This window comes from Juglans regia, chromosome 12, assembly GCF_001411555.2.
Source record: "Juglans regia cultivar Chandler chromosome 12, Walnut 2.0, whole genome shotgun sequence".
NCBI classification, from domain to species: domain Eukaryota; kingdom Viridiplantae; phylum Streptophyta; class Magnoliopsida; order Fagales; family Juglandaceae; genus Juglans; species Juglans regia.
In genome coordinates this window covers 20,416,421-20,444,297 of record NC_049912.1, presented here as the reverse complement: position 1 = coordinate 20,444,297, position 27,877 = coordinate 20,416,421, and the positions used below count along the sequence as shown (strand labels likewise).

General features: G+C 37.4%; 1 protein-coding gene across 5 annotated transcripts; it reads right to left on the bottom strand.

The window, feature by feature from the left end:
* Positions 1-5,261: 5,261 nt before the first annotated feature.
* LOC108994697 lies at positions 5,262-27,874 on the bottom strand. Of its 5 annotated transcripts, none has more exons than XM_018970012.2 (8): positions 27,769-27,859; positions 27,595-27,661; positions 26,409-26,592; positions 25,504-25,829; positions 24,217-24,258; positions 6,804-6,842; positions 6,207-6,536; positions 5,262-6,019 (listed from the first exon to the last, which is right to left on the bottom strand). In XM_018970012.2, the coding sequence occupies exons 4-8, from the start codon at positions 25,630-25,632 to the stop codon at positions 5,450-5,452; spliced, it is 1,110 nt and encodes a 369-aa protein (XP_018825557.1). In that variant the 5' UTR covers positions 25,633-25,829; positions 26,409-26,592; positions 27,595-27,661; positions 27,769-27,859; the 3' UTR covers positions 5,262-5,449. The 5 variants fall into 5 exon arrangements, with proteins under 5 accessions (XP_018825557.1, XP_035539109.1, XP_018825556.1 ...); XM_018970011.2 differs by having other exon boundaries at positions 5,303-6,019; positions 6,207-6,539; XM_018970009.2 differs by lacking the exons at positions 5,262-6,019; positions 6,207-6,536; positions 6,804-6,842 and adding exons at positions 14,057-14,940; positions 15,044-15,379; positions 15,489-15,533.
* Between the last annotated feature and the right edge of the window lie 3 nt (positions 27,875-27,877).

Genomic DNA, 27,877 nt, shown 5'->3' with positions numbered 1-27,877 from the left:
AACAGATTATCTCCATAGCCAAACACAAACCTTGGTTGATTCCCAATCAACAACGTTAAATAAATGAATCTCAGAAAGTGATCAGAGTTTAATATACTGTCCCTCCTAATCCCATAGTCGATGTCTTGTATTTGAACACTTTATAGTCCTAATATTTAGCAGAAAACCATAACCATTGGTTTCAGCAGCACTGATTCTACACCTATAATCTCACATAATATTAACCAATCTTGACATATCAGAAGCAATGATAATAACAGGACCTAGCTTACACTACTGGGAAAAGTGAAAGTAACATCAAGCATAACATACAAATCTCCTTGATGAAAGCTAGTTAAATAGAGAAGAAAGAACGGTGGGGGTTTTTGCTGCTGCTTTTTTTTTTTCGCAAAATGGGTTGGTTAAGTACCAATCCACAGTTCTAAAATAATGCAATGTCATGAGGGTTGGGATAGGCCAACCAGGTAGACAAACCTTGATCCAACTACTCCTATTTATATTTTTTTTAAACCCAGCTAGGCAACTTAACTACCTCCACCTAAGTAGGTGGTCTCAGTCTGTCTGGATGCTATCTTCTTGTGTCCCCCAAAATTCAAGGAAAAACTTGGACAAAATGAGAGTACAATGATGTGCTCTAAAGGATGAAGAAATTACGTTTGCAAAGTTGATCAAGCACTAAACAAAGAAGACATGAATCTCTGAGTCAGGATGCAAATAAATAAAGTAGTGATGTCTCCTCATGTACGTGTTTCCACATTCATTGATGAATGTTTAAAACCCAAAAGGCATTGCAAAGACCCCGCCTACTAAGAAATCTATGACTGGGAATTTAGTTCTTGCGTGGATCATGATGGATGTCTCTACTTTGATCAAAAAAGTGATGATGAACATTGTGGGACTAGGCTGGCAATCGCATGCAGAAGCCAACAACAGATCTCCTTAATTAATGTTTCACGACAAAATGGCTCTAATAATCTACTCTTGCATGGCCTTGTGGACTATTCAAGTACTCCATTTGCTTGACAATGCCCTGGATTTATGCTTTCAAACTTTATCTGAAGGCATCTACTTTTAGTGCAGTGGGCTGTGATAAGGCATTATATATATGGTCTAAACATGAAGGGCATGTGAGTTAATGTGTGGTCAGCGTAGCGACCAGACCCACTCTAATCTCAGCGCTGGGTTCATGTTCTGGAAGATAGTTAGTACATGAGGATCCATAAACGTTTTTACTACACGAAGATGAACGTCCATTGGTAGGGGAGGGGTGATGTCTTGCAAAAACTTCATACACTCTGCAACACTGCTATAGCCTACATCAGACCCACTATTCGAACCCTCACCTCTACTACACTTGGAACTGCATATTTCAAACATCTTTGCATCTAAATCTACCCGTTGTTGAGAAGTGGCAGCAAGTGTCTATATGGCAGCACTAATCTCTGGTGAGTAAGATGATCTGGTTGCGTCCCTACATCGCCTACGAGGATTCCTTGGTTGCGGGACCCCTCCTTCCGTCGAGGGAGTCATTGAAATGTCATCCAAATCAATAGTCAAGTCTAATCCAGTGCCACTACCCAACACAGGACCTCGGGCCCTCAATTCATCCTCCAGTTGTTGTTGCTCCTCTCTAGAGGGGGGTTCCTGTGTTGAGGCATAATGCAATACCCCTGTTGCGACAGCCTGACCAAAAATTGTGCAGAGGACATCATAGTTGGCACAATTGTTGGTCATGTACTTTTTCCACTGGGATCGGACCTAAGAAATGGTAAAAATAATTAGCTTGTACACATAAATTGATAAAAGCATTTAATCATATAATTGGCCATAAATTGATTAGATAATGCAATAAATTTAAAATACAGGAAGGTTAAACCAAAAGAAGACAAAGGTTACCCGGATCACGTTTGCTCAATGTTCTTGCGTACCAATAACAGTTTTTGTGATGGCGTTCCAACCCATGACCGTTTGGCCCATTAAATCTGTAAACTCGTGTTGTGTCTTCTTAAGATGAACGATTTTCCCCTTCACTTGTGATGAATCAACTGGCTTAATACCAAGTTGATTGAGGCGCGTGGCAAGTCGGATTGTGTCATGGTTTGTAATTCTGGATCCCAACAATTTACCCTCCAACGTTTCTTGGTACAACATGTCAACCAGCATCTCCTCCAACCCACCAGCCCACAGCTCATGATCACGTAGAACCTCCAAGTCATCCATGCTATGCTGCTAATGGCCAATAATGACAATACAAAAAATAGACAATGCAAACAATAGACAATGCACTTAAATCCATATTATTACATATTGCTATGCATCATAGACATGGTACATGCATTAAGTCCAAAACATTTAAATTTCACTATATTAAATGCATATCAATGATTTTTATAAAATTATAAGTCAAATGCATATAATATATCATACAAGGAATCAAGGCCTATATACGAGTAAGATAAATTTAGAATATATTTATACTGATAATGTTTTAATACCTTGTACAAGGAGATACCGTATGAGCATAGAAAGTATGGCTGAAGGTCATACATATCAAATGTTTAGCATCATTTGCCAAAAAATAATAATCTGCAGTTGCAGGTTTTTAACTCAATTTTGAGTAAACATTGAAAAATGAAATGGTTAGTTCCACCATCCACTTAAATAATTTTTTTGGAACAATTTCAGAGAATTTGACAATGGGTTGCTACTTAGCTTGCGTTTGGATGTTGAGATGAGTTGAGTTTTTTATAAATAGTAGTAAGTTGAGATTGTTGAATGAGTTTGGTGGGGTCCACTTAAAATGAGTTTAAAATGTATTTGAATGTTAAGATGAGTTTAGATATATTTATAAGAAGATATAAAAGAAATGAATCCCACTATTATTTTATACTGTTCACATTACAGTAAAAAGGGAAATGATTTCCGTATCTGGCGCCAAATGCAGCAGGAAAAATATCAAAGGATTTGGCACTGTAGCTTAGACGCCAACGAGAACATGCAAGTAGGAAATAAATTTGGATGCCATTGTTTTTTTTTTTATTATTATTTTCATAATAGTATTCACTGTTCACAATTCTTGTTATTTTTTATATTACTTTTTCTTTAATCTTTTTTTATCCGTTTCCTTCTATATCATTTTTCATATTATCATTTCACTATTTTCATCACTTTTATTTCATTATTTCTATAATTTCTTATTTAAGATATGACACGAAATTAGTAATATCAAGTACCATTATATATCTTCCCTAAAGTTTTTATTTGATTGTATAAAATATTTCTTGATTTTGTTATTTTTAATTTTTAATTTTTTAAAAATGACAAAATTAATAAAGAATATCACTTTATTATTTAAATGAGTCAATGGATGTAAAAACACAATTTTCACTACATTTTGTATGTAAATTCCTTCTTGAAATGTAAAATATATATATATATATATATATATATATATTCAATTAGTGGGATAAAATACTACCAAGAGCATGGCCACATTTTATTCAATAATTTATTTACATATTAAATATTGATATATGTAAATAAAGTGTCCCAAATTGACAATCTATTGTTTCATATTGATGTAACAAAAAAGATTGCAACACCATGCTAGCAATTAGGTGTTTCCTTGTAGACCATAAATATGCTCCCACATAGGTAATGCAATAGCATCTCTAGTTGCAGCCATCGCATGTGCTGATGCAGTCGACATGTCAGGAACATGAGATTCTTCATTGGTGTTCTGATCCGCATTTATTCCTGGATAATCATCAGGATTGCTATATGATAGAAAATCTCGATCATTAGGTGTAACCGTGCGGATGAAATTATGAATCGTACAACATGCAATAATAAGATATCGTTGCCGAGTTGGAAGGTCTGAGGGCATTAAATTTAAAATTTGAAAACGCTTCTTCAACACACCGAAAGTTCATTCAATGACATTCCGAATGGATGAATGTCGATAATTAAATAGATCTTTATATCCTTGGAAGGTATGATTCCCATGACGTTCAGATTTGTGGTACCTTACCCTCGAATACGGTGGCATAAATCCTTTGGTACAGGGAAATCCTGAATCTACTAGATAATAATAACCTGAAAACTTAGAGTACAACATTAATCATTTATAATGTTTGAAGAATCTAAATTCTCGCAAACTTTCAAGGTCAAATAAAATAATGTGTAAAATTTACCGTCTTCAGGCCATGAAAAATGGTTCCTCAGACGCCTTAACGCATCGACTAAAACAAGAGCATCATGGGCTGTACCCTCCCACTTGGCCTATACGAATGTGAATTTCATATCAAAATCACAGACACGACATTCTGGGTAACCCTGTGATACCGATTTAAGTATGCATTTGCTACAAAAGCCGGCACAGCTGCGTCGATCATCACCCCATCCATTGCACCATGACATTTCTGTAGATTTCGTTTAAAATCTTCATAAATTCCAAAATATCGTATTGCAAACAGTTTTTGACATTTGTAGAAATTTAAGCTACGAAAGTAGATCATGTAAGAAATATTTATCTTGAATCATGGATAATGTTTGGAATTTCCTTCAATATAAGGCATCACCCCCGTCGTCTGGCTCGGTTTAATCACATGGCGTGATAGGCGACATAATGCACGCATTACATTGTACACATGTCGATTTATAGTTTCAACCAAATGTTGAAACACGTTAGCTGCATTCCGTTGAACAACACCATGTCCGACAGTGTAGCAAAACATTCCTAAGGCTTCCTCAACTGTGACCTCTCGTGACGAATCACGCAAACTAACATCTCTACGTAAACGATCACATAAGGCCCGGAATGCATAGACCTCCATTCAGAACATCTCCTAACAGGTGTCAGGATGCCCATTTAGTACTACGATGATGTACTGATAACCACGCAAGCCAATGTTATGTTGTGGCCTGGGCATAAGACGTTGGGCATGGGATTGCTGCTCCTCCATCAACATGCTCAAAAGAAGAACCGCTTCTTCCGTACCATCGTTACGGCTAGACCATGCGTACCATTCCGCCCATCTATCAAATCAAATATACTTGATAAGTTACTACTAGAGCCCTCCTCGCACATCTCATTCTCCTCAGTGTTTACCTCATCATTCCAAGCATCGCTATCATTGTCATGTTTTCCTTTGAAAAAACGATGTTCACACAAACATTAAATATTACATATTGCATATGAATTTGTCATCTAAAAAATAAAATGAATTCATATAGAGCAAGACCTTAGCAATGCAAAATTATTTAAAACCAAATATCAAGTTTGAACTTAAATTAGCCAACACAAAATAAGATTGTTAGAAATCATTCAACATCTAATAAAGTTAAATTAGCCAACACAAAATAAGACATCCCTACATCTAATAAAGTTATACATAAAATAAAGTCTCATTTAGTTTAAAAAAACATAACAAGGCCAAAGTGGGTATGGTCAGCCCAATGACCAAACCCACTGTATTCTCATCTCTGGGGGCATGTGTTGGAAGACAATTAGGACATTAGGATCCATAAACGCTTTTACTGCACGAAGATGAACATCCGACGGTAGGGGAGGGGTGATATCCTGCAAAAACTTCATACACTGTGCTACACTGCTAAAGCCTGCATCTGACCCACTATTCGAACCCTCGCCTCTACTGCGCTTGGAGCTACATTGTTCAAACATCTTTGCATCCAAATCTGCCCGTTGTTTAGAAGTGGCAGCAAGTGTCTGTATGGCAGCACTAAGCTCTGGTGAGTATGATGGTCCAACTATGTCCCTACGTCGCCTACAAGGAGGCCTTCGCTGTGAGACCCCTCCTTGCGTCGATGGAGTCATGGAAATGTCATCCAAATCAATGGTGGAGTCTAATCCAACGCCACTACCCAACACTGGACCTCGGGCCCTCAATTCCTCCTCCAATTGCTGCTCCTTTGTTGCGACGGCTTGATCAAAAATCATGCAAAGGATGTCATAGTTGGCACAACCGTTGGTCTTGTACTTTTTCCACTGGGATCGAACCTAAGAAATGGTAAAAATAATAACACAAGTTGAAACAAATTGATAAAAGCATTTAATCATATAACTGGCCATAAATTATATAAATTGATCAAAATCATTTAATCATATAATTGGTCATAAGTTATATAAACAAAATGCAAGAAATTTCAAATACATCAAGGTTAAGCCAAATGAAGACGATGTTTACCCGGATCGCGTTTGCCCAATGTTCTTCCGTAGCAACAACAGTTTTTGTGATGGGGTTCCAACCCATGCCCATTTGGCCTATTAAATCTGTAAACTCGCGTTGTGTCTTCTTAAGACGGACAATTTTTCCCTTCACTTGTGATGCATCAACTGGCCTAATACCCAGTTGATTGAGGCGCGTGGCAAGTCGAACTGTGTCATGGTTTGTAATTCTGGCCCCCACCAATTTACCCTCCAATGTTTCTTGGTACAAAATATCAACCAACATCTTCTCCAACCCACCAGACCACAGGTCATGATCACGTACAACCTCTACGTCATCTATGGTATGCTGCTAATGGCGAATAATGACAATACAAAAAATAGACAATGCACACAATAGACAATGCACTTAAATCCATATTATTACGTATTGCTATGCATCATAAACATGGTACATGCATCAATCCAAAACTAGTAAATTTCAGTATATTAAATGCATAGTAATGTTATTTTTATTTTATAAGTCAAATGCATGTAATATATCATACAAGGAATCGAGGCCTATATACGATTTAGATAAATTTAGAATGTATTTTTATTGAAAATGTTTTAATACCTTGTACGAGGACCTGCCGGATGAGCGTAGAAAGTAGGGCTGCAAGTCATACATAGCAATTAGAATCAAATCCGCACAAAAAAAGAATAATATGCAATCATGGGTTTTTAAGTCCATTTTGCGCCAACTTTACAAAAATGAGATCAAACATCCAAAACAAGCATAATAGATTTTTATTCCTTCATGTACATCTGCCAAAGATCTATCATATTTCAGATGGATAAAAAAAATACCATGTACATTCTCCATCAAATAATTGATGGCTTTCTCCTTCATGAAATGATCAAGCAGTAAGTTAAAGTAGAAGCAACTGCTTTCCTTTTCCAATCCCCCACTCTCAATTCAAGTTGTTAAAATGATATTTTTTTCCATTTAATGAAAGGTTTACACATGTCATCTCCAAATGGGAACTACAAATAGAATTTCTCAAAATCTTTGTATGTAAACCATAATATGGCATTTTGAAACTGAGAAAGAATATCCATCTGTTTTAATATCCATCTGTTTTTTATTTCAGATGGATAAAAAAAATACCATGTACATTCTCCTTCATCAAATAATTGATGGCTTTCTCCTTCATGAAATGATCAAGCAGTAAGTTAAAGTAGAAGCAGCTGCTTTCCTTTTCCAATCCCCCACTCTCAATTCAAGTTGTTAAAATGATACTTTTTTCCATTTAATGAAAGGTTTACACATGTCATCTCCAAATGGAAACTACAAATAGAATTTCTCAAAATCTTTGTATGTAAACCATAATATGGCATTTTGAAACTGAGAAAGAATATCCATCTGTTTTAATATCCTTAATTACATAAGATGCCATCATTTTGTCACTTTTCAATGGGGATGAACGTTGATAGAATCAAAACTCTGTATATGTTTAACTTAAAGACAAAATCAAAACCTGAGATTCTATTAAATGCTAGCTAGTGTTTAAATAAGTCTTTATCCATCTTACTCAATCTAAAAATTAAGAGCTTTGCTACTTCCGGCACCCAAGTGTATATTTGTGTAACATTATTGATGTGATAAATATGTATATGCCTATCATATCAATTACAAAAATGATTGATTTGATTGTTTGTCGTGTCGATAGTGGTGGTATATAGGTGTTTCAAGTAGAATTTCTTAAAAAATATTTATAGAACCAACGAATACAAACCCACAAATGAAACAAATACTACCCAGTCTAAAATATATATATATATATATTATGGGTGACAATATGTAACACGATCCGTGAACCCAATACAAACACAACACGATAAAAGCGAATTAGGGTTGAGTATTAACGGGTTCGGGTCAAAACAGATTGACCTGTTAAGACACGATTGCTTAACGGGTCACTAACGGGTTAACCCATTATGACCCGTTAAAAAAGTTAAAATTACCCTTATACCCTTATGACCTAAATGTTAAAATTACCCTTCTACCCTTATACCCTTATATATATGCCTAAGTCAGATTCTATGATCTATCCAGCCGCCCCCCTCCCCCCATTTCAGACTCTGTTCCTTTTCTTCTTCAGAAAGTTATCACGAGTCTCCAACCACGCCGCCCCACGCCCCCACTCCAGGCTCCACTCCTCTTCACGGTGACGCCGCATCACCACCAGGCACCACCAAGCACCACCCTCAAGTTTTCTTCAGTCTTCATAGTGATGCCGCCCCTCCAATTTCACGGTGATGCCTAGTCGCCCACACAGACTTAAAGCCATGGATTCGCACTGCCCGCTACTCACGCCCGTCGCCCGTCGCCCACGCCGCACCACCCACTATAAGAAGATTAGCTTGATTTCATTTCTATTATTCTATATTTGATGTGTTGTACTTAGTCAATACTCAATGTATTCCAGACTCCAGTTTCGTGTATTGTTAATATGGGTTGTTAACTTGTTAATTTGTTATTATATATTTGCATTTAAATTGCAGCAGAGGGGCTATAATTATAAGGTCGAAAAAAAAATTTGAAAAAAAAAAACTTTTTTGAGTTATAAATCTGTAGGAATCTAGGATGAACATAGATAAGAAGTTGGATGATTATCCTAAAAACTAAGAACATGATTGCAAATTTGGAGAAAAAATGGTGATTTGCATTTCGGTTTTGCGTTTCTATATGTGAGACTCGTGGGGACCAATGAACATGCTAATGCTTAAAAATTAACATGTTTTGCCCTTTTTAATTGCAGGCTTGATTGAACGTCCTAATGCTTAAATTTTAATACATTTTTATTAAGCTTTACACTAGAAGAAGAAGGAAAAAAAAAGATTCAAATTATATTGATCTTGCTTTCATCATTTCTATTATCAGCTATAAATTGTAGTGCTTCAATTTTAATTTTAATACATTTTGATTAAGCTTTACACTAAGTATGACCATTTTGATGGACTAGTGTCACTGTCCTACTCTTATATATAATGTCACTCTTACATTTATTCTTGTTGTTTGTTGTCAGATGAGTTCGACAGCAAGTGAAAATGACGATTTGATTGATTTGGACCCGTTTGACTCAGAAAGTTTTCAAAATGAGGAAGTTAAATAAAAAAGAAGGAAACGGTCAAACGTGTGGACTTTTTTTGAAATGGTTCCTGATTCTGAAATCAATTATGGCAAACCACGAGCCAAGTGCAAGATATGTGGAGTTACTTACATGGCAGCAAGCAAATATGGAACCGGCAATATGAAACGTCACATTGAGACATGCCCTAGGAGAAGTTCACGAGATATTGGTCAGAAGATGTTATCACAAGATAGTAGAAATATTTCGGTAAGCACTCATAAATTTGACACTGAACGATATAAAGAAATTTTGGTAGCTGCCATTGTGAAGCATGAATTGCCTTTTCAGTTTGTTGAATATTCGGGAGTGAGATCTTTATTACAATATTTACGTCCAAATGTTCCAATTATTTCTAGGAATACTGTCAAGGCTGATATGGTTAAGATGTATCATCGAGAAAAAAAAAAAGGATTAAATGCATGTTAAATAATTCTCCTGGTAGAATTAGTCTAACATCTGACTTGTGGACTTCTATAACCACTGATGGTTATATGTGCATTACAGCACATTTACTGGATAAGAATTGGATTTTGTAGAAAAAGATTTTGAACTTTTCTTTTATGCCACCACCACATAATGGCATATATTTGTCTGAAAAAATTTATAATTTGCTATGTGAGGGGGGAATTCAAGACAAGATTTTTGCATTGACTTTAGACAATGCTTCTTCTAATGATGTTTCAATAGAGTTGTTAAAAACTCAATTGAACATTAAGAAAGCTCTTCTTTGTGATGGTGAGTTCTTTCATCTTCGTTGTTGTGCTCATATTCTGAATTTAGTAGTACAAGATGGGTTAAAAGATATTGATGTTGCTATCCAAAAAGTTCGTTAAAGTATCAAGTATGTCAAAAGATCACAAACAAGGAAAGTAAAATTTATCGATTCAACAAATCAAATGTCTTTGGATAGCAAGAAAAGGTTAAGACAGGATGTCTCCACAAGATGGAATTCTACTTATCTTATGCTTGAGAGTGCTCTTTTCTATCGTCGTGCCTTTACTCATTTGGAGTTGATTGATTCTAATTTTAAACATTGTCCATCAATATATGAGTGGGAAAGAGTATAGAAGATTAACAATTTATTGAGAGTTTTTTATGGAGCCACCTGTAATTTTTCTGAGATGAAATACCCTACAACCAATCTCTACTTTCCATCAGTGTTTTCGATTTATTTTACATTAAAGCGACACTCTGAGGGTGAAGATGACTACATGAAAAGAATGTATTGTAAAATGCTTGCTAAGTTTGAGAAATATTATTCCGAGTTCAATGTGTTGTTGGTTATAGCAGTCATATTGGATCCTCGATACAAGTTTCATTTTGTTGATTTTTCTTATACAAAACTTTATAGAGAATGTTCCATAGAGTATATGAATGTTCGGAGCAAAATGTCATCTCTTTTCATGGAATATGGTTCATCTAGTGCTCCCACAATGACATGTTCTACCACGACTTCTGATAGCACTATTAGTAGAGAGGAAAATCAGTCTTCATATGATAATTTTTTATTGGAGGTAATATCAAATAATATTTTTTGTTTAATAATTTATATTATATTGTTGTTTCATATCACATATTGGCTTGAAAATATTTTTATTTATTTTTTATGTACAGGAATTTGATACATTTAGACCTGATGAACTTTCTAGCTATGTGAAAAAGAGTGATAATTTTTTATTGGAGGTAATATCAAATAATATTTTTTGTTTAATAATTTATATTATATTGTTGTTTCATATCACATATTGGCTTGAAAATATTTTTATTTATTTTTTATGTACAAGAATTTGATACATTTAGACCTAATGAACTTTCTAGCTATATGAAAAAAAGTCAATTGGATCTTTACTTAGATGAACCTAGGGCAGAAAGAAATGCAAATATTGATATTTTCCTTTTGGAAATGAAATGAATTTCGTTATCTTGATCTTGCTCGTATGGCTCGTGACATTTTGAGTGTTCCAGTTTCTACAGTTACATCTGAATCTACTTTTAGTGTTGGTGGGCGTATCATTGATCAGTTTAGGAGTGTACTAAAAGCAGATATTGTTGAAGCATTAGTTTGCACTAGAGATTGGTTATATGGCGAGGTGCAAGGTAATATTATTTTTATTTTATTGAATAAATGACTATAATTTTTCAATAATATAAAACTTTACTGATGTATTTTTCTTAATAGAAACACAAGAAGTTAAATTGGACGAGTTAACTGAAGATGTAATAGAGTTGAAGAACAACAAGAGCAAGAACTTGGAGGACGCTCCCCCTCATTCTTCAAGTTCTAGATTTGTTTAGATTTGTGTTTTTAATTTTTATTATATTTGGAATTGTAACATTAAGGTGTCGTTTGAATTCGAAGATGAGTTGAGATGATTTAAGATGATTTGAAATGAGTTTTGAATAATAGTGAGATGAGTTGAGATGAATTGAGATGATTTATGAATAGTAGTGAGATGAGTTGAGATAATTTATAAGTTATTGTAATTTATTTATGAATTGATATGGTTTTAACTTTATATTAAATGTTATTTATAAATTATTGATAAAGAAGTATTAATAAATTATTAATTACCCAGGTACTTTTTTTTTTTTTTAATGAAGTGAATGATAAAAATTTTTGGATTACAATAGTCTTTTCTAATGAAATTTTGTTGTAAAAAATACAACAAAATTTCGATAATAAAGTTAATCATTTATTCAAAAATCCCAATTGTAATTGTTTGCAAAAAAACGTTAAATAATATTAATATATTATAAAATAATTTTTTCAAATAGCTGTGCTTAAATTCATTTCTCATATTCACCGTAGTAATGCTCATTTTGCCTACCTCTAATTTTCAATTATAGTCAATGATAATCAATTAGGAAAATAACATCATTAAATTATAAAATCAATCCTTGTAAATTTGTGTACGATAAAATTTACATATCGACCAATTATTTATGAAACTAAATTTACGTATATAGCTTATAATATTAGCAACCATATTTCTAAATAAATTTGCTACAAACTTCCCTATCTATATAGATTAGTAATATATTGCCAGACCAAAATAAAATTTGCAATACATTTGAATCTCTAACTACACCCTTATATAGTCTCAATAATGTCAATATTTATCAATATAAGTCAATGACCACTCCTAGCTTCCCACGTACGTTTGGCAATGTCATCCCTAACTGCAGCCATAGCTCGGGCTGATTCGACGGTCATGTCAGGATGATTTCCTAAAACTGCGGCGTCGCTATATGCACGACCGCTTGGACTGAGCTCCATATCTCTCCACTCCTCGAACAACCAGTCATTCGGGCTCGTCATTCTAATAAAATTGTGTAACGTACAACATGCAATGATCAGATCCCCTTGCCTCCCAACTTTATAACCAGGCATGAGTCTTAAAATTCTAAATCGTGATTTCAAGACCCCAAATGTACGTTCTATTACGTTACGAATACATGAATGACGATGATTAAAATAATCTTTATACCCCCTAAATCCCCGCTGACCCTGACGGTCACTTCTATGATATCTCTCTCTAGGGTAAGGGGGCATAAATCATCGAGTACATGGATACGCCGAATCGACTAGATAATAATGACCTGTCAACCATTAACATTATGAGATAATCAGGCCCCAAGCAACGAATCCCGAGCTTTTTAAAAACAACAGATATAAAGACCCAATATAATCAGACAAAAATAATTTTATAATAGAAGTGATTTACCATCGAGAGGCATTAGAAATGCGTTGCGGCCCTGAGACAATGCATCGATGAATACACGTGCATCATGCGAGCTCCCCTCCCAACCAGTGTACAGTAATGTGAACTTCATGTCCAAGTCACATACACACAATACGTTTTGGGCAACTTTGCCATGCCGGTTGCGATATGCCTCACGCACCTCTGCAGGTACAACAGCGTCGATCATGGTCCCATCAATTGCACCAATGCATCCTTGCGAACGAAGAACCGGACATGATACATACGAATACATACGGTTTAAGTAATTTACAAAACAATGATCCAATATAATCAGAATTATATTTTATTATCTACCATAAACAACTTATCTCAAACCAAGGATAATTTCTCGGATTGCCTACGATTGTTGGGTGCACCCCGGATGTGTGAGTTGGGTAAATAAGATGTGTCCCTAGCCTACACAGGGCCTTCATAACGTTCCTCACATGGGCATTAACAGTTTCTGTTGAATGTTGAAATCGTTGCCCCACAATCCGTTGTTCGTCTCCAGCTGCCACTACCGATGTGAACATGCCTATTTGTTCCTCGACGGTCAGCCCTTTTCTAGTATCCTTCAAAAAACTATTTGAACGTAACAAGCTGCATAATGCGCGGAAGGCATCAACCTCAAGTCGGAATAACTCGCGACAATTTCTTGGATTCCCATTCAAAACTTCCAAAATATATTGATGTCCCCGTAATCCAATATTGTGTTGTGGCTGTCTAAGCTGTTGTTGTGCTTCTCTACCAGCCCTCACAAGAAATGTGAGTGTCTCAAGATCCTCAGTTGCAAGGTCATCTTCACTACTATCAGTCAAACACACATTAGGGAACATATCATCTGAATCTCGATTCACGTTCATCGAGTACCTTCCTGCTGACCAGTTCCCATTGTGCACAGTGGGTTAATTCGTACTATTTTATCTTTACAACAGTTGTAAATAATCTCTCACAAGTTAACAAAATAATAAAGAGGTACTACGATAATCATATAATATATTAAACATAATCCAATATAATCATACAGAACCCGAACAGAGCCTAAAACAGGTCCTCCATAATCCGTCCTCTTTTCAATGAGATTACAACAAATCAAACAGACAACCCACATTGGAAAAGTAGCTGTTTATAAACGCATCAAAGGAATACAAATAGTCACGTGAAAAATAAAGGGTGACAATGCCATCGAAAATATAGCCTAAGAATTAAAAATGAGCCTACTTTAACAATTACGGGCCCAATCGTCCCTCCTTGCAGCATCCAAGGACAAGAAAAACTGTCGCATATCTGGGTTTAGTAATTCCTTAATTGCGCGAACAAGTTGGGATGGCTCCAACCTTGGGGAAAGCTCGCTTAGCAATGTCGCACAATGATTAATCGGATCATACCCCCCATTGGTCCCATCACTAAGTTGTGACTCTTTGCTGCGCTTCGATGATGCCACAACTTCTTGATCCTCATATCGTTTACGCCTCGCTCTCTGCGTCAGTTTGACCTCCTCCACGGCCTCTGAAAGCTGCACCTCAAAATCGCTCTTCTTTCTTGTCTTCGGCCTACTTGATGATCCAGTCACTGCATCGACTGCAGGTGACCCGATCCCCATCAAGTCAATAAAGTCATCATTGCCAATGGGCAATCCCTGTCGATGGCCTAGTGCGGGAGGGCGTCGAGCTCGCATCTCCTCATCCAGGTGCCGCTCGTCGTCGCTATCTGCGGGTAGCTGTGTTGATGCGTGTTGCATAGTCCCGTATGCAACGGAAGCGCCAAATATAGTGCACAGCTCCTCGTACTTTGGGCAGCCAAAAGTACGAAACCTCCCCCATTTCGATTTAACCTAACAATTATAGAAGAAACATACGCAGTTAATAATCAAACATCGAGTGCTCAAACATACTATTTGGTGCAATAAAGTTGGTTAACTTTAATTAAAATTTTACCCTAATGGCATTCTCCCAGCACTCGTCACTCGCGACAACTGTCTTTGTGTCGGGATCCCAACCCATACCAGTTTGGCTCAACAAATCGGTAAACAAGCGCTGCATCCCCTTCAACCTCGTCAATTTTCCACGAACCTGGTTCCCGTCAAACACTTTCTTCCCAACAGCAGTGAGTCGCTGAGCATAAACTCCATGCTCTCTAAACGTTATCTTTCCGCCCTTTAATCTACCTTGAAGGGCGTCCTGGTAGAGCATGTCGATGAATATCTCCTCCATGGCATCGCCCCAAAGCACATTATCCCGGCTCGTATCTTCGGGGTCATCAATTTCAAATAGCTAAAATGGTAATATAAGGAAAAAAAAAAAAAAAAGGTTTTGCATGTCAACTACGCTACGTTATATGCGTTAATATGAGTAACGACCCGGAATTACAAATGACCCATACCTGTTGATACGGCTGATGTCTAGCAGATGAGCGTAAGGAGTATCGCTATGGGAACATGGATGACGGAAGTTTATTAATCCCCATATATATTTATTATATATAAGTACACAACAGTAGTAGAGGAAAATTGACAAAAATCAAAACACCCCACTACCACATTCAACCACATGCGTACCACAATAACAACCCCAGAAACATAACATTAATAAATACACAGGGCCATGATAGAAATTAACATACTTGGAAGAATTGCAGATTTTTTGGTTATTTTATTAATGCTCATTGTGGATAAAAATAAGAATTTAAACAGATGCTTGTAAAAAACACATTAGGGAACAAATACCCGAGCCCCAATACCCGAGCTCTGTAGCACTCAAAAGTCTCAATAGAGATGGTCTATCACTGCGACTAATTGGCTCCAATACCCGAGCCAAGTAGAACCGTGAAGTCTCAAGATGTTCATACAAACTACAACCCCTCAAAGTCCTGTAAATTGTGTACACTGGAAAACAGTGTGAAGTTGGAGAAATGCACAGGAAAATATGTGGTCAGTGCAGAAACTTCACGCTTGGCAGCAGTGAAGTGCCAAGCCCGAACACACAATACCTTGAGGGGTACCTTTTAATTGGCCAACAATTAACAATCTTCCAACATGCCTATTTTTTTTTTTTTACCACTTTAAAGTTAAAACTTCCAATTTTCCACGTCTATTTTTTGATCAAGTTGTTATGGCCATTCTCTCTTCCATGGAGACTTACAGGCCAAAAACCAGGTACGGGATCAATTTCATTTGTACAATCTTATTGTACAAGTTCAATATGTGGGGAATAAAGGCAATGTTCAACTATCCATACGGTTGGAATAAATTACCCAGCATCTACATACGGTCTAAATTTGTCTAAGCTCATGCACTATAAATCAAGTTTAGGAATGCTACTAAAATGAAAGTGCATGATACATCCCATATATATATATATATATATATATATATATACCTCCTAATTTTTGTTCTGCTTCAGGTCCGAACTTCATGGGGGAAAAATAAAAGCCTCGGGCGCATCCACAGAGATTTGTGAGTAACCAAACTTTTCGATTCATCTAATCTAAGGATAACATGCTTTCTGTTATTCATAATAATCTCGGTCAATAACCACAAGCCGAATCAAATTAGGCTCAAATTCATGTTCAAAAAACAAGAGTAATGCCCAGAAAAATTTACAGATTTCGCATAAGGGACACGGCAGTAGATGCATTGAGATGAGATACACATACTTGGAAGGATCGTGTTCTTGGAGCCGTGGTGGTGATACGGGTACCCCGAAGGTGCTTACGGTGGATTCGAGTTCTTGAGGTTGGGTGTTTGGTGTTTGGTGGTTTTCGGAATTGTAGCCTTCATTAGTGAGGGGGACACAATCAATTTGTAATGTAAAATCCCACGGAAACAGACCCCTAAATCTACACTGTTTGATGCGAATCTATCATGAAAACCCTAGACAAAGGGTCGCAACGTTTGGGTCAGGGGCAGGGGAATCTCTGTAATGGAAGGGGGACGTGATTGGGTACGGTTACCAGATATGGAAGATCAACTGATTCTCGATTGCTTGGACTGAGATTTGTACGGGACTGACCTCCCTGGGTTGCCTCTGGCCATGGGAAATTTCGTTATCGCCTTGCTCTGTCGCCTTCGAACACGCCTATTATCGATGATTGCAGATGAGCTGCTGCATTCAAGCGGTGATAAACGGCATCGAGAGGCATTCGGTCTGGCGTTGATGATGGCAGGGAGTATCTCTTGTCCAGCATTGAGACGAGCTCTGCGCGGAGATGACCGCTGAGCCTAAGGAGCTTCGGTGAGGGCGATTCGTGTCTTGCACCAGGAGTCTGCGTGAACCGAATGGGTGAAGGGTGGGTGGGAGGGCCTTGAAGAGCCATTACACCCTCTGTCAACTTGCCCAGTCAAAAGGCATAAAGCAACGGTCATAAAAGGCATTTTGTCTTATGCGAAAATTTCCTGAGATGAGACCGCTTGGACAGACAACTTTACCGTACGAAATCATCCTCATATATTCGAAGTCACCTTCGAATCCAAACAGCCCCTAATATATTTACTATATGTATTTTGTTTATTATATTTGAGCTGTAATTTAATATATTGTTACAATGGGTGTGGATATTTGTTTGGATTGTAATTTTAAACTTGTAGTTAATTTTTTTTTTTTTAGATATTATTTATATTTATAGTTTATAATCAGGTCAAACGGGATCGTATCGTGTTTGTTCAGCCCATTAACGTAAATGGGTTGGAACGGATCTGGTCGTGCCATATCAATTTATTTCTTAATGTGTCATAACGGATCGTATCGTGTCAACCTGTTATCAAACCGTATCGTGTTCATATTTAGAATTTTGACACGAAACTCTTAACGGATCGAGTACGTGTTGACCCATTAACTATAATGTATATACTCTGACACGACACAAACACGAGCCATTAAATGGTGAGGAAAAGAAAAGAGAGAGGAAGGAACATGAGTGTAATGCATATTATTATGTACTATTAATGCATAGAGAGTGACAAAAGTAAGTCCGAAATAAAAGCTTCTGTTAAATGATGAAAAGAAAATCGGAGCAAAGGAATCACCTGAACATTACACTCGTGTTTCACACTCAAGTTTAGTTCTTCCTTGCATGGATAAGCTTAAAGAAGAGTTATCTTGCTTTTTTGTAAGAATGCTTTCGATGATTCAAACTTTAAACTGTTACTGGTTCTGTTTTTTGGCCAATTAAAAGCAAATGATGTTCATTTAACTTTAATGTGTCTGATGTTCATCAGTACCTTTCTTCATTATTGATAAAAGCATGGGGCCATTTTAGGGGTGCTTTAAAATAACAAACAAACATGATTGCTGAGACAAGTTTAACAAAACCTCTGTCTTACGCAACAAATCTAGTCGATAGTTATGGACTAGTCAACCATTGTTCTAAGCTCTAACAATATAGTATTAACACATATAACAAATTTCCTTCCTAATCTCACTTTTAAATGACGCCATGATTGTTCATAATTAGTTTTAAAAAAAAATATACAGAAAAAGTGGATATAAATTGAGGTTGTTGGGAGCTTTGACTAGCAGTGGGATCAAAGGCATTTAAGTTCACACTCCCACCAGCTTTCACAGTGTGAAAATTAATCAAAGTACCAACAAACAAATTGTTAAAAAGAGTTGGAAATGAAAACTCTTATGAAGAAGTTTATAAATTATATTACTTTTGTCTTGTATCATTAATTTCTTGGCCTGAATCTCTCACTCACAGCTCTCACCTTGATTCCATGTGGAAACCCTGCCCAACCCTATATATCCCACACCAATCATAGCCAGCCAGAGTTGGCACCAAATGAATGTCATCATTCTAAATGGCACTTTCTCGTTGGGCCAAGCATGTATATACAAAGATCTCTATTCAGCTTTGTGTTAATACGAGGCTATGGCTTATCCCAGTTAACTTCTAATCCGAAATTAACCATGACAGTTCTAAAGTCTAAACTCTCAATTTTTCCCTTTTCCTCTATTTTCCCCACATGCCAAACAGAGAGTATATTACAAGAAGATATAAAATGTTGACTCCAACAAACCAATAAAACTAAAATACATCTATTAGTAAATTCCACTCTCAATCTACATTAAAACCAAAGTACTAATCTGAAACTAAAAAAGAAAAAAATAACAGTTGAAAAACTCAATCCTTTACCCGGAAAAACTCACTACCCAGCTAAAAAAAAAAAGAACAGAAAAATAAAACATATTTTCCACAATTATTCAATATCCAGCCGAAAGTTCAAATCTTGTTCATAAACAAAAATCCAAATATTATAAAAGCAAAATCTTCCATTCAGATTAACATATGTAAGTGTTTACTTGTTCATAGATTCGATGATACCAATTTTGCACAAGACTAGGGAAAATTGCACTCCACGTGTTTGAGTAAACTATTCTGAAATGCATGTAGTCAAATGTTTTCCAAAAAGTTGAGTTCGTTGCTTACCCGATACGAGCGCGTCCTAGTACCCGTGATTGATGATCTCTTCAAGGTAACCCTTCGGTTGATCTGCTTGACCGTGGAGGACCTTTGCTTCAGTAGTAAATTGGTGGTGGTTGGGGCTAATATCGGCATGGAAATTATATAGGAATCTCAATACGCAAAGAAACAAATAGGTGACAATAGGAGATGCTCACACGGGTTTACAGTAGCACCTATGAGTTAAGAGATTGGAAAGAAAGTTTTTAGCAGATGCAGAGTTCAGTTTGTAAAAAGGAACAAGCTTACCCTGATCGGCATTGTTTATTTATCACGCCGAAAGGATGTAAGCCAGAAGGCTGCAACGGGTTTACAGTAGGGAAGGACAACCCCTTCAGACGTTGGAGGAGTTGACAGTGGAAGCTTTTCTGTTGAAATAGAACATCTCCTTCTCCAACCCGTCGACTATGGGAGATGACTGTGGGTTCGATAGCTTTCTAAATTTGAAGCTCAAGGTTGCAATTGGAAAATATTTTAAACAATTTTTGGTGCAGTGTAGTCGCTGTGGAGAGGGATATTGATTTTACGGAATGGGTTTATTTTCTTGTGCAATGGGTTGGGGAAGAAGGACGGGAAGAGAGAGAGAGAGAGGAGTTATAACAGTCCAACGGAAAGTAAAAAAAATTAAAAGTTGTTTGCAGAGTCAGGAATCTCTGCAAAGGACATGTTACGTCCATCTACAGTCTAAACTGTGTTAAATGACAAAACTCCGTTGAAATACATTTGGATGGCAAGCTCAGTTCAAATTTGAACTGACTTGAGCTGCTTTTGACTTCCAAACAAACCCTTAGAGTACCTTAGATTGTCCAAAAATCATTTGAGTGGCCAATTATTTCCTGTCAATTCGAATCTAATAGCCCTAGAATCTTTGTATTTGGACAACAACTTTTCAAGAGAGATCTCACATAGCATATCTAATCTATGCATAAGTGAATTAAAATTGCACTCCACATGTTTGAGTAAATTCTTCATCAATGCATGTACGTCAAAAAATAGACAAAAAAATTGAGATCATTGCTTACTCGGTACGAGCACATCCTCAAAGTCGTGATTGTTGATCTCATGAAGGTAAGCCTTCGGTTGTGAAGCTTGACCGTGGAGGAGCTTTGCTTCCGTAGTAAAATTGTGGTGGTTTGGGGTGATCTTGGCATGGGTATAGGAAATTAGATATGCAAAGAAACGAATAGGAGCACAGAGGAGATGCTCACACGAGTTTACAGTAGCACCTATGAGTTGAGAGATTGGAAAGAAACTTCAGTGCAGACACAGAGATCAGTTTGTAGAAAGGAACAACAATACTTAGATGCGTGTTGTTTATTTAGCACGCCAAAAGGATGTAAGCCAAAGGGCTGCAACGGTTTAGACGAGAAGGACAAGCCCTTCAAACTTTAGTCACTATTGGAGCACGAGGGCTACAAACATTGGAGGAGTTGACGGTGGGAACCTTTTCCGTTGAAACAGAACACATCTCCTTCTCCAACCCGTCAACTATGGGGGATGACTATGGAGTTCAATTGCCTCAAAATTTGAAGTTGCCGATTGCGATTGGGAAAAAATCCTTCGACGTGCAGTGAAGTTTTCTACATTAGTTGTCAAGGGGGTTTTGAATGGAACTTCAATTTTGGGATGTTCTGGAAGACGGGTTGGGGAAGAAGATGGACGGGAAAGAGAGAGAGAGAGAGAGAGAGAGAGAGAGAGGAGTTATAACGAAAAGGAAAAAAAGTAAAGGCACGCACAGAGTAATGTCAGGAATCCTGTAAAGTCGATGTCTTACATCTATCTACAGTGGTGAAATGAGTTGAATGCTTTTTACATTTGAAAACTCAGCTCAAAGTGCGTTTGGATGATAGATCAAGTTCAAATTTAAATTGAGCTGAGCTGCTTTTATCTTCCAAACGCACCCTTAATGTTTAGCTTCCCAACAGTTATAAAAATATATACAAGTATTTCTGAAGTGTTGTTTAACAATATACGCCTTACAAATACATGCAAGCAGTTCCCACTCCTATTCTGTAAATATCAGTAATAGGTAGTTTGCTACCAAATTAACAGCATAGAAGGTAAAATCTAACTTGTTGATTAATGTTACCTTGAAGGAGCGTGTTCTTGGCCCCATGATGAAGGATCTGCTCAATACTCTTAGGGGTTGTTGTGATCGATGGGTAATGAAAGAAGAGCAGCTGTGTATTGTGCCTTTGGTCATGGCTGCCTTGTAAACAAATTCGGGAAAAACCTAGCTCACCTATTCACAATAAGGCTGTGCTCGTCTAGTGGTAGAGGAATCTCCCGTAGCTGACAATTTTGGCAGAGATAGGACACGGCCCTCAGGAGGGCTAACGGGGACACAATGCCGACATCGAGAGAGAGGGAGAGATGGTTTCTTCATATCAATGTAGAGAGTTAGAGAGGGGTTCAACAAAGAGAGGTATGATCGCTGGACATAGGGGGTCAGCTTTCACTATCGATGGACTTCGTCGATTGCACACTGGACTGGATTGTGATGGGGGAAAGGAAGAAAGAGAAAAAGGGGGGAAGGCACTGGTTTCGTGGGGAGGCTTGCCAAAAGAAAAAGAGATAGAGAGGGGGGTTCAACAAGCATAGAGGTACGAAAGCTAGAGGGTTCAGCTTTCACCCTGGGGGGATTCGGTCATTGCTTGGACTATGATGGGCGATAGAAAGAAAGAGAAAATGAAGAAGGAAAAGGTTTTGGGGGAGGCTTGCCGAGATGAAGGGAGAGAGAGAGGGTTGGTGGGAGAAATTATGGTCACTTCCTTTCACGCAAACAGTGCTGAGTTGCACATGGAGTCTGACAAAAGTTTGTATAAAAGATACTTCATTGTGTTTGGCAGTTTGACTACTTCCATCCGTATGAAAATTCTTGAAAAGTATTGAGATATCTTTGTTACCCAAACATGGCCTTAGTAGAGTGGATGTTGCTTGGGTAATGCCGTCAAAGGTGGCTGATCTGCTTGCTTGCTGGAAGGGTATCCAAGGCTGTCCTCAGGTGGTAGCAGTATGGAAGATGATACCTTTGTGCATTATATGGTGTATTTGGACGAAAAGGAACACGAAGTGCTTTGAAGATAGAGAAAGAACAATGGTGGAGCTTCAAAATTGTTTTCTACACACTTTACTCCTATGGTTTTCAGCCATTGTCCTTAATGGAAACAATGTACATGATTTTTTTATCTTTAATGTAGTGCGTTTAGAATGTATTTAGACATTTTCTTTTGTATACTCCCTGTATACATGGACTATGCCTATTTTTATTCATATCAATGAAACTTACTTCTTACTTATCAAAAAAAAAAAAGCACTATGTGATTGCAAGAACACTTCTCTAGAGCACTAGAAGGAAAAAATAGCCATGACAGGAAAAAATTTGGTATATTTCAAAAACCCATTCAAAACAACCATTCCAAAATCAAATCAAAACTATTCCAGGTCCACTCCTAATAAAAACACCAAACCCACCAACACGCATATACCAACAACAAAGTCCAGCCAAAAATTATGATAATCAGCAACATATTGGAGAGTAGCAAGGGTTACCTGGTACGACCTAGTTCTCGGACCCGTGGTGCCTGTCGAATGTGTTGAATGTCGTTTATGGCACCAGTTGTAGAGAGAGGGTCGACGGTTGCAAATGCCTATTGTGGCGGTCGGGGTGCTTTTCCTAGATTTGGGCATGTTCTAAGGATTTAAAATTTGGTCTTAAACACAGTGAGGGCTGGAGATTGGAGAAATCCTTCAAGCACCCATGTGAGAACACTGTTCTCGTAGAGGCTGAACAATGGTTTAACCGTGCAAAACCCACACGACGCAACTGTTCTCTTGGATGGGGGAGAAGACCATTGGTTGCTAAGTAGTCTTCTTCTTCTACAGGGGAGTAATGGAGATTCGCACAGATGATGAGGCTGATCGCACGCTACTTTGGCAGAGATGGGGCTGGGTTTGCTGCCGAAAGGACAACGCGAAAGAGAGAAAGGAGAGGATCGGACGCTATGCTTCTTTTTGTGTAGAGTTAAGTCAATGAACAGTGATGAAATAATGAGAGATGGACTGAGATCGAAAACTTTAGATTCAAAATGGGTGTTTGTTTTTAGAGAGTGTCTGACCGTACAAAGCTTGAAAAAAGTTTTTAAAGTTGTGTTTTATCTCTGAAAGCAAACAAGGCCTAAGATTGTAAGTAGTACATAACTAGAACTTGTGGGTTTTTATGTCCATTTGCACTCTTTTTCTTTCTTACAAAAAATGGGTTTGCGATTTTGACAAGTAAAAAACAATATTGGCACAACTGAGTAGAGAGGGTTTTCTCATAACATCCACATAAGGCACTTACGAATAAAATTTACACAGAAGAGTAGATGTATAAAAGTTGCAGAAAAACATCCATAATCAAATGGTCTTGGACAGGTGCCATAGGACACAGCAAGGGAATGAATAGCATGCTCAATATGACAATGCAACACATTGAAACCAATAAAAGCATATATTTTGAAAACAACAACTATAAGATATACAAGCATTGCAAACATCATAGTACCAATAGGCATTGACAGCGTGGACATCAAGATATCAGCTAGCAAATTCAAAACATAACAATAGAACTAGCAAATATAAATTTAATAGATATACAAAGAGGTCATACCTGCCGATGGGGAACACAAGAGGATGACCGTAAGTGGTAACGCTACAACATAAGGTAAGGCAAATCAATAATAGGAAGCAAATGAGGTAGAACAAAAACTGATGCAAATAAGAATAATGCTTCCCAAGTTTAATCCAAACTTCTGCATTCAGGCCAATGTAACACACAAAACTGTATTACAAATCCCTTTTGTACAAGTACATAAAGAAGCAAATGTTTTGACCGTCCAGGCCACCAAACAGATCATTTGACTGTACAAGTACATAAAGAAGCAAAGTAACACACAGAGATCATTTCCAGAAGGCCCAAAAACTCCTGAAGTTTTGTAGAATTACTACAGAACACATCTAGTTTTTTCTCTTATTTATAACCAAAAATGTGTTCTGTAATATGAGCAGCAAATAACAGAACACATCTAGTTTTTGCTGTTACATATAGCTTACCATTTACCAAACTGAATCAATTTAAACGATAGATGCAGAAACACGAATTAACACCAAGAAAGCTATACCCTTTTGTTTGGTTGCAAAGAAAATGAGGGAAATAAAGGAAATGGGAACTTGGGGGAAAAAAAGAATCTCTTTTAAAGATCACTTGAGTCTAGCCTTTGTTTTCTCAAGCCCCACATACCAATATTTCCAAATTTCATTCTGATGTCTGATTCTACAATTTCCCAGCAACCGCATACAACCCATGGATATCTTTAAACTAAAGAGTCAAAATTCATAAGTGCACTAAACAATGAACTTTTAAGGAGAAGAGAAAGAAAGAAGTGGTGCACTAAACAATGGCAATTTCTGGAAACATGTGGTTCTTTGTAGTACAGAAAGTAAACATGATAATAATTTCAGTATTATTTGGTTATTCATAATACAGAAATTCAATAACAAGCCAAATGCATAACATAGCAACCGGTGAACTTCATCCTATACAGTGCACCAAAATAACAGGGCAGCACCAAACAAGCACGTCTCAAACCATAAAAGCATATCATAACCGAAAAATAGAAAGAACCGAACAATTCCTAAGAGCAGCATAATACAAATACATGAATCAATTATTCAACTTTGAGCATACTTCAGAGACACAAAGGCACAGACAGATTCCCCATTCAAACACAGACACAAACGCACACAGACTGCTTCATATCACCAATTACCAAAATCTCTATCAATTACCAAAATCTGGAATCCTTCATGGGCAGCCAACACGCATATACCACACCAAACTTTATAATATTGAGTGTGTTATGATCATCGCTTGAAATGGGAGGGCAGAAGGGCTTACCTGGTACAAGCGCATCTTTGGATCCGTGGTGGCCGAGGTATGGCGGGGACGCCATTTACACTGAAATTTGCGGACGGAGCTACGATGCTTGCAATTGTTGGTGGTTGTCGCTTTCTTCTGTTTGGGCATGTTGTATTTGTAACGATGTTTGCTCTACAACGTGCCAAACCAAGGTCTGTTCAAGAGATGGCCAAAATCTCCAAGCACTGCCAAAATTACAGTGGAGATGGCAGAGGCCAGATGAATCTCCTGGGCAATGCAGGGTATATCTTGTTTGCAGGGTCGGCGGGCCTCCCAAGCACCACGTGGGTTGCTCTGTACAGAGACTGCACCATGAAATGTGGAGGGTCAAATGTGGTTTTTTTTTTTTTTTTTATAAGTAGGTCACATGTGGTTTTTCATACGCTTCATCCCTTTAACTTTCCTCTGGGTTTGTCAAGGCTGGTATTGTGCCCTTTAACTTTCCTCTGGGTTTTGTCAGTGGGGTGGTATTGTTCCATCAATGAACAGGTTGAGACAAAGAGAGATATACTGAGATGAGATATATAGAAATACACGTTGGGGGTTTGAGTTGGTTTTACCGTACGAAATGGTTTGAGTTTGTTTGTGTTTCATCCCATCCCCCAAACGAGCCCTTAATTTCACATGCTAATCGTAAATCAAATACAAAAGCATAAGGGAAAGATTGAGCTCTCATTCGGTGATTTTGTTTAAAAAAAACCATGTGAGGTGAAGAGGTTGTAAAGCCATGGGTGGAGTATCATTATCCCATAGATATACATATTTATTAAAACGCTGCTGATGGGGGACACTTTCTACATTCAGGTGTTACATCAGAATCTGGTGAGAAATGAATGGCTAAATTCATAACAGAAAAAGAAAACACTAAGGAAATGTTTTTCAACCTTTATTGAGCACAACCACCCAGCATGCAGGCACTGTTAATATGAGCTGTTTTTACACGTATTCTGATCCTTACTTTGGAAATCTTCAGGTTTAACTATGGCTTCTCAAGGCCAGAGAGACGATCAAAGTCCAGCAGTTGCAGTAAAAGCTCCAGATTTTTTCAAGATAATTCTTGCAGATTCTCTATGACATGGGAAGCTTGTAAGCATATTCATTTCTATCCATCTGATTAAAGAAAATTCTACTGTTTTGTAATCAAATAAAACTAATCAAATAAAGAACTGTTTATTTTGGTTTTGATGTAAGATGCTGAGCACACAGAGCAAAGGGATTCTAAAGCCATTAGGTTCTTAAACTTTCAAAGTTTAGAACTGTCATGACAACTAGTACTGGCCAAACGTTGGCCTGGACTTACTCTAAACTATTTCCTGTGTACTACAAAATCAGAAAGGAAAATTCTTTTATTTGCTTCAGTTCACTTTGTAACTTTAGAGTAGTTAAGTAGGTAGCCTTTATAGCAAGTATTAAGAGTGTTATTTTGTTGCCCTCTAAAGAAACAAAGTGTTCTATCAAGTGACAGTAAAAGTAAGAGAAAGTCTCAAGTCACAACCCAAATGTAAGGGTTTCAAATGCATGACAAGAATTGTGCGTGTTTGATGTGTTCTGCCGCATTTTTTATTTTTTTTTTATGTAAACTTAATCATAGATGGTTGTCATGCAAACCCATATTTTATGGTTGTCATGCAACCATCATATGTGCAATTTGGACGATGTTTGGTAAGCTTTCAATTTGAAACCCACCTCATCATCACAAGTTCTACCACCTTCAAATTGCAGATGATTTACTTTTAAAAGATAGAACAAATTTGTGCAGAGATGCTTTGTTTCTAAACAACACCGCAAATCTTTTCAGTTCTGTACAAAACGAGGACTTTATTAACCTTTTTAAGATTTCTTCTTCTTACTTTCAGAATATACCATCAGAATTTGCAAAGAGATATTTGAATATGAAGCTGGGTGATGTGGTCCTTCGGTTTCAGATGGCAGAAACTGGTTTGTTAAGTACAGTTCAGGCAAGTTTTTATGTTGGAAGGAATTCTCGCTGGACAATAATCTAGGGATTTTGCACAAGACAAGTTAGGGCACATGCAATGGTGGAGAGAGATGAAGGGTTTTGGGGCTTACCAGAGGCTCACCGAGGCTGTGTATGGAGAAGCTGGAGTCGAGATGGCGACGACAGCGGTAGCTGTAACTGTAAACGCAACCATTTTTGTTCAAAACCCATGTAGAGAGAGAAAGAGAGAGGGAGAGTGAGAGAGAGAATCAGGGTGGGAGGCAGAGGAAAGAAGAGAGACTCACCTGAGATGGCGCCGAACAGTGGTGGTGGGCGGAGATGACCGACAGACGAAGTTGGGGGCGGCGGGGGAACGCGGGGTAACGTACGCTGGAAGTTTTATGAAATAATTCT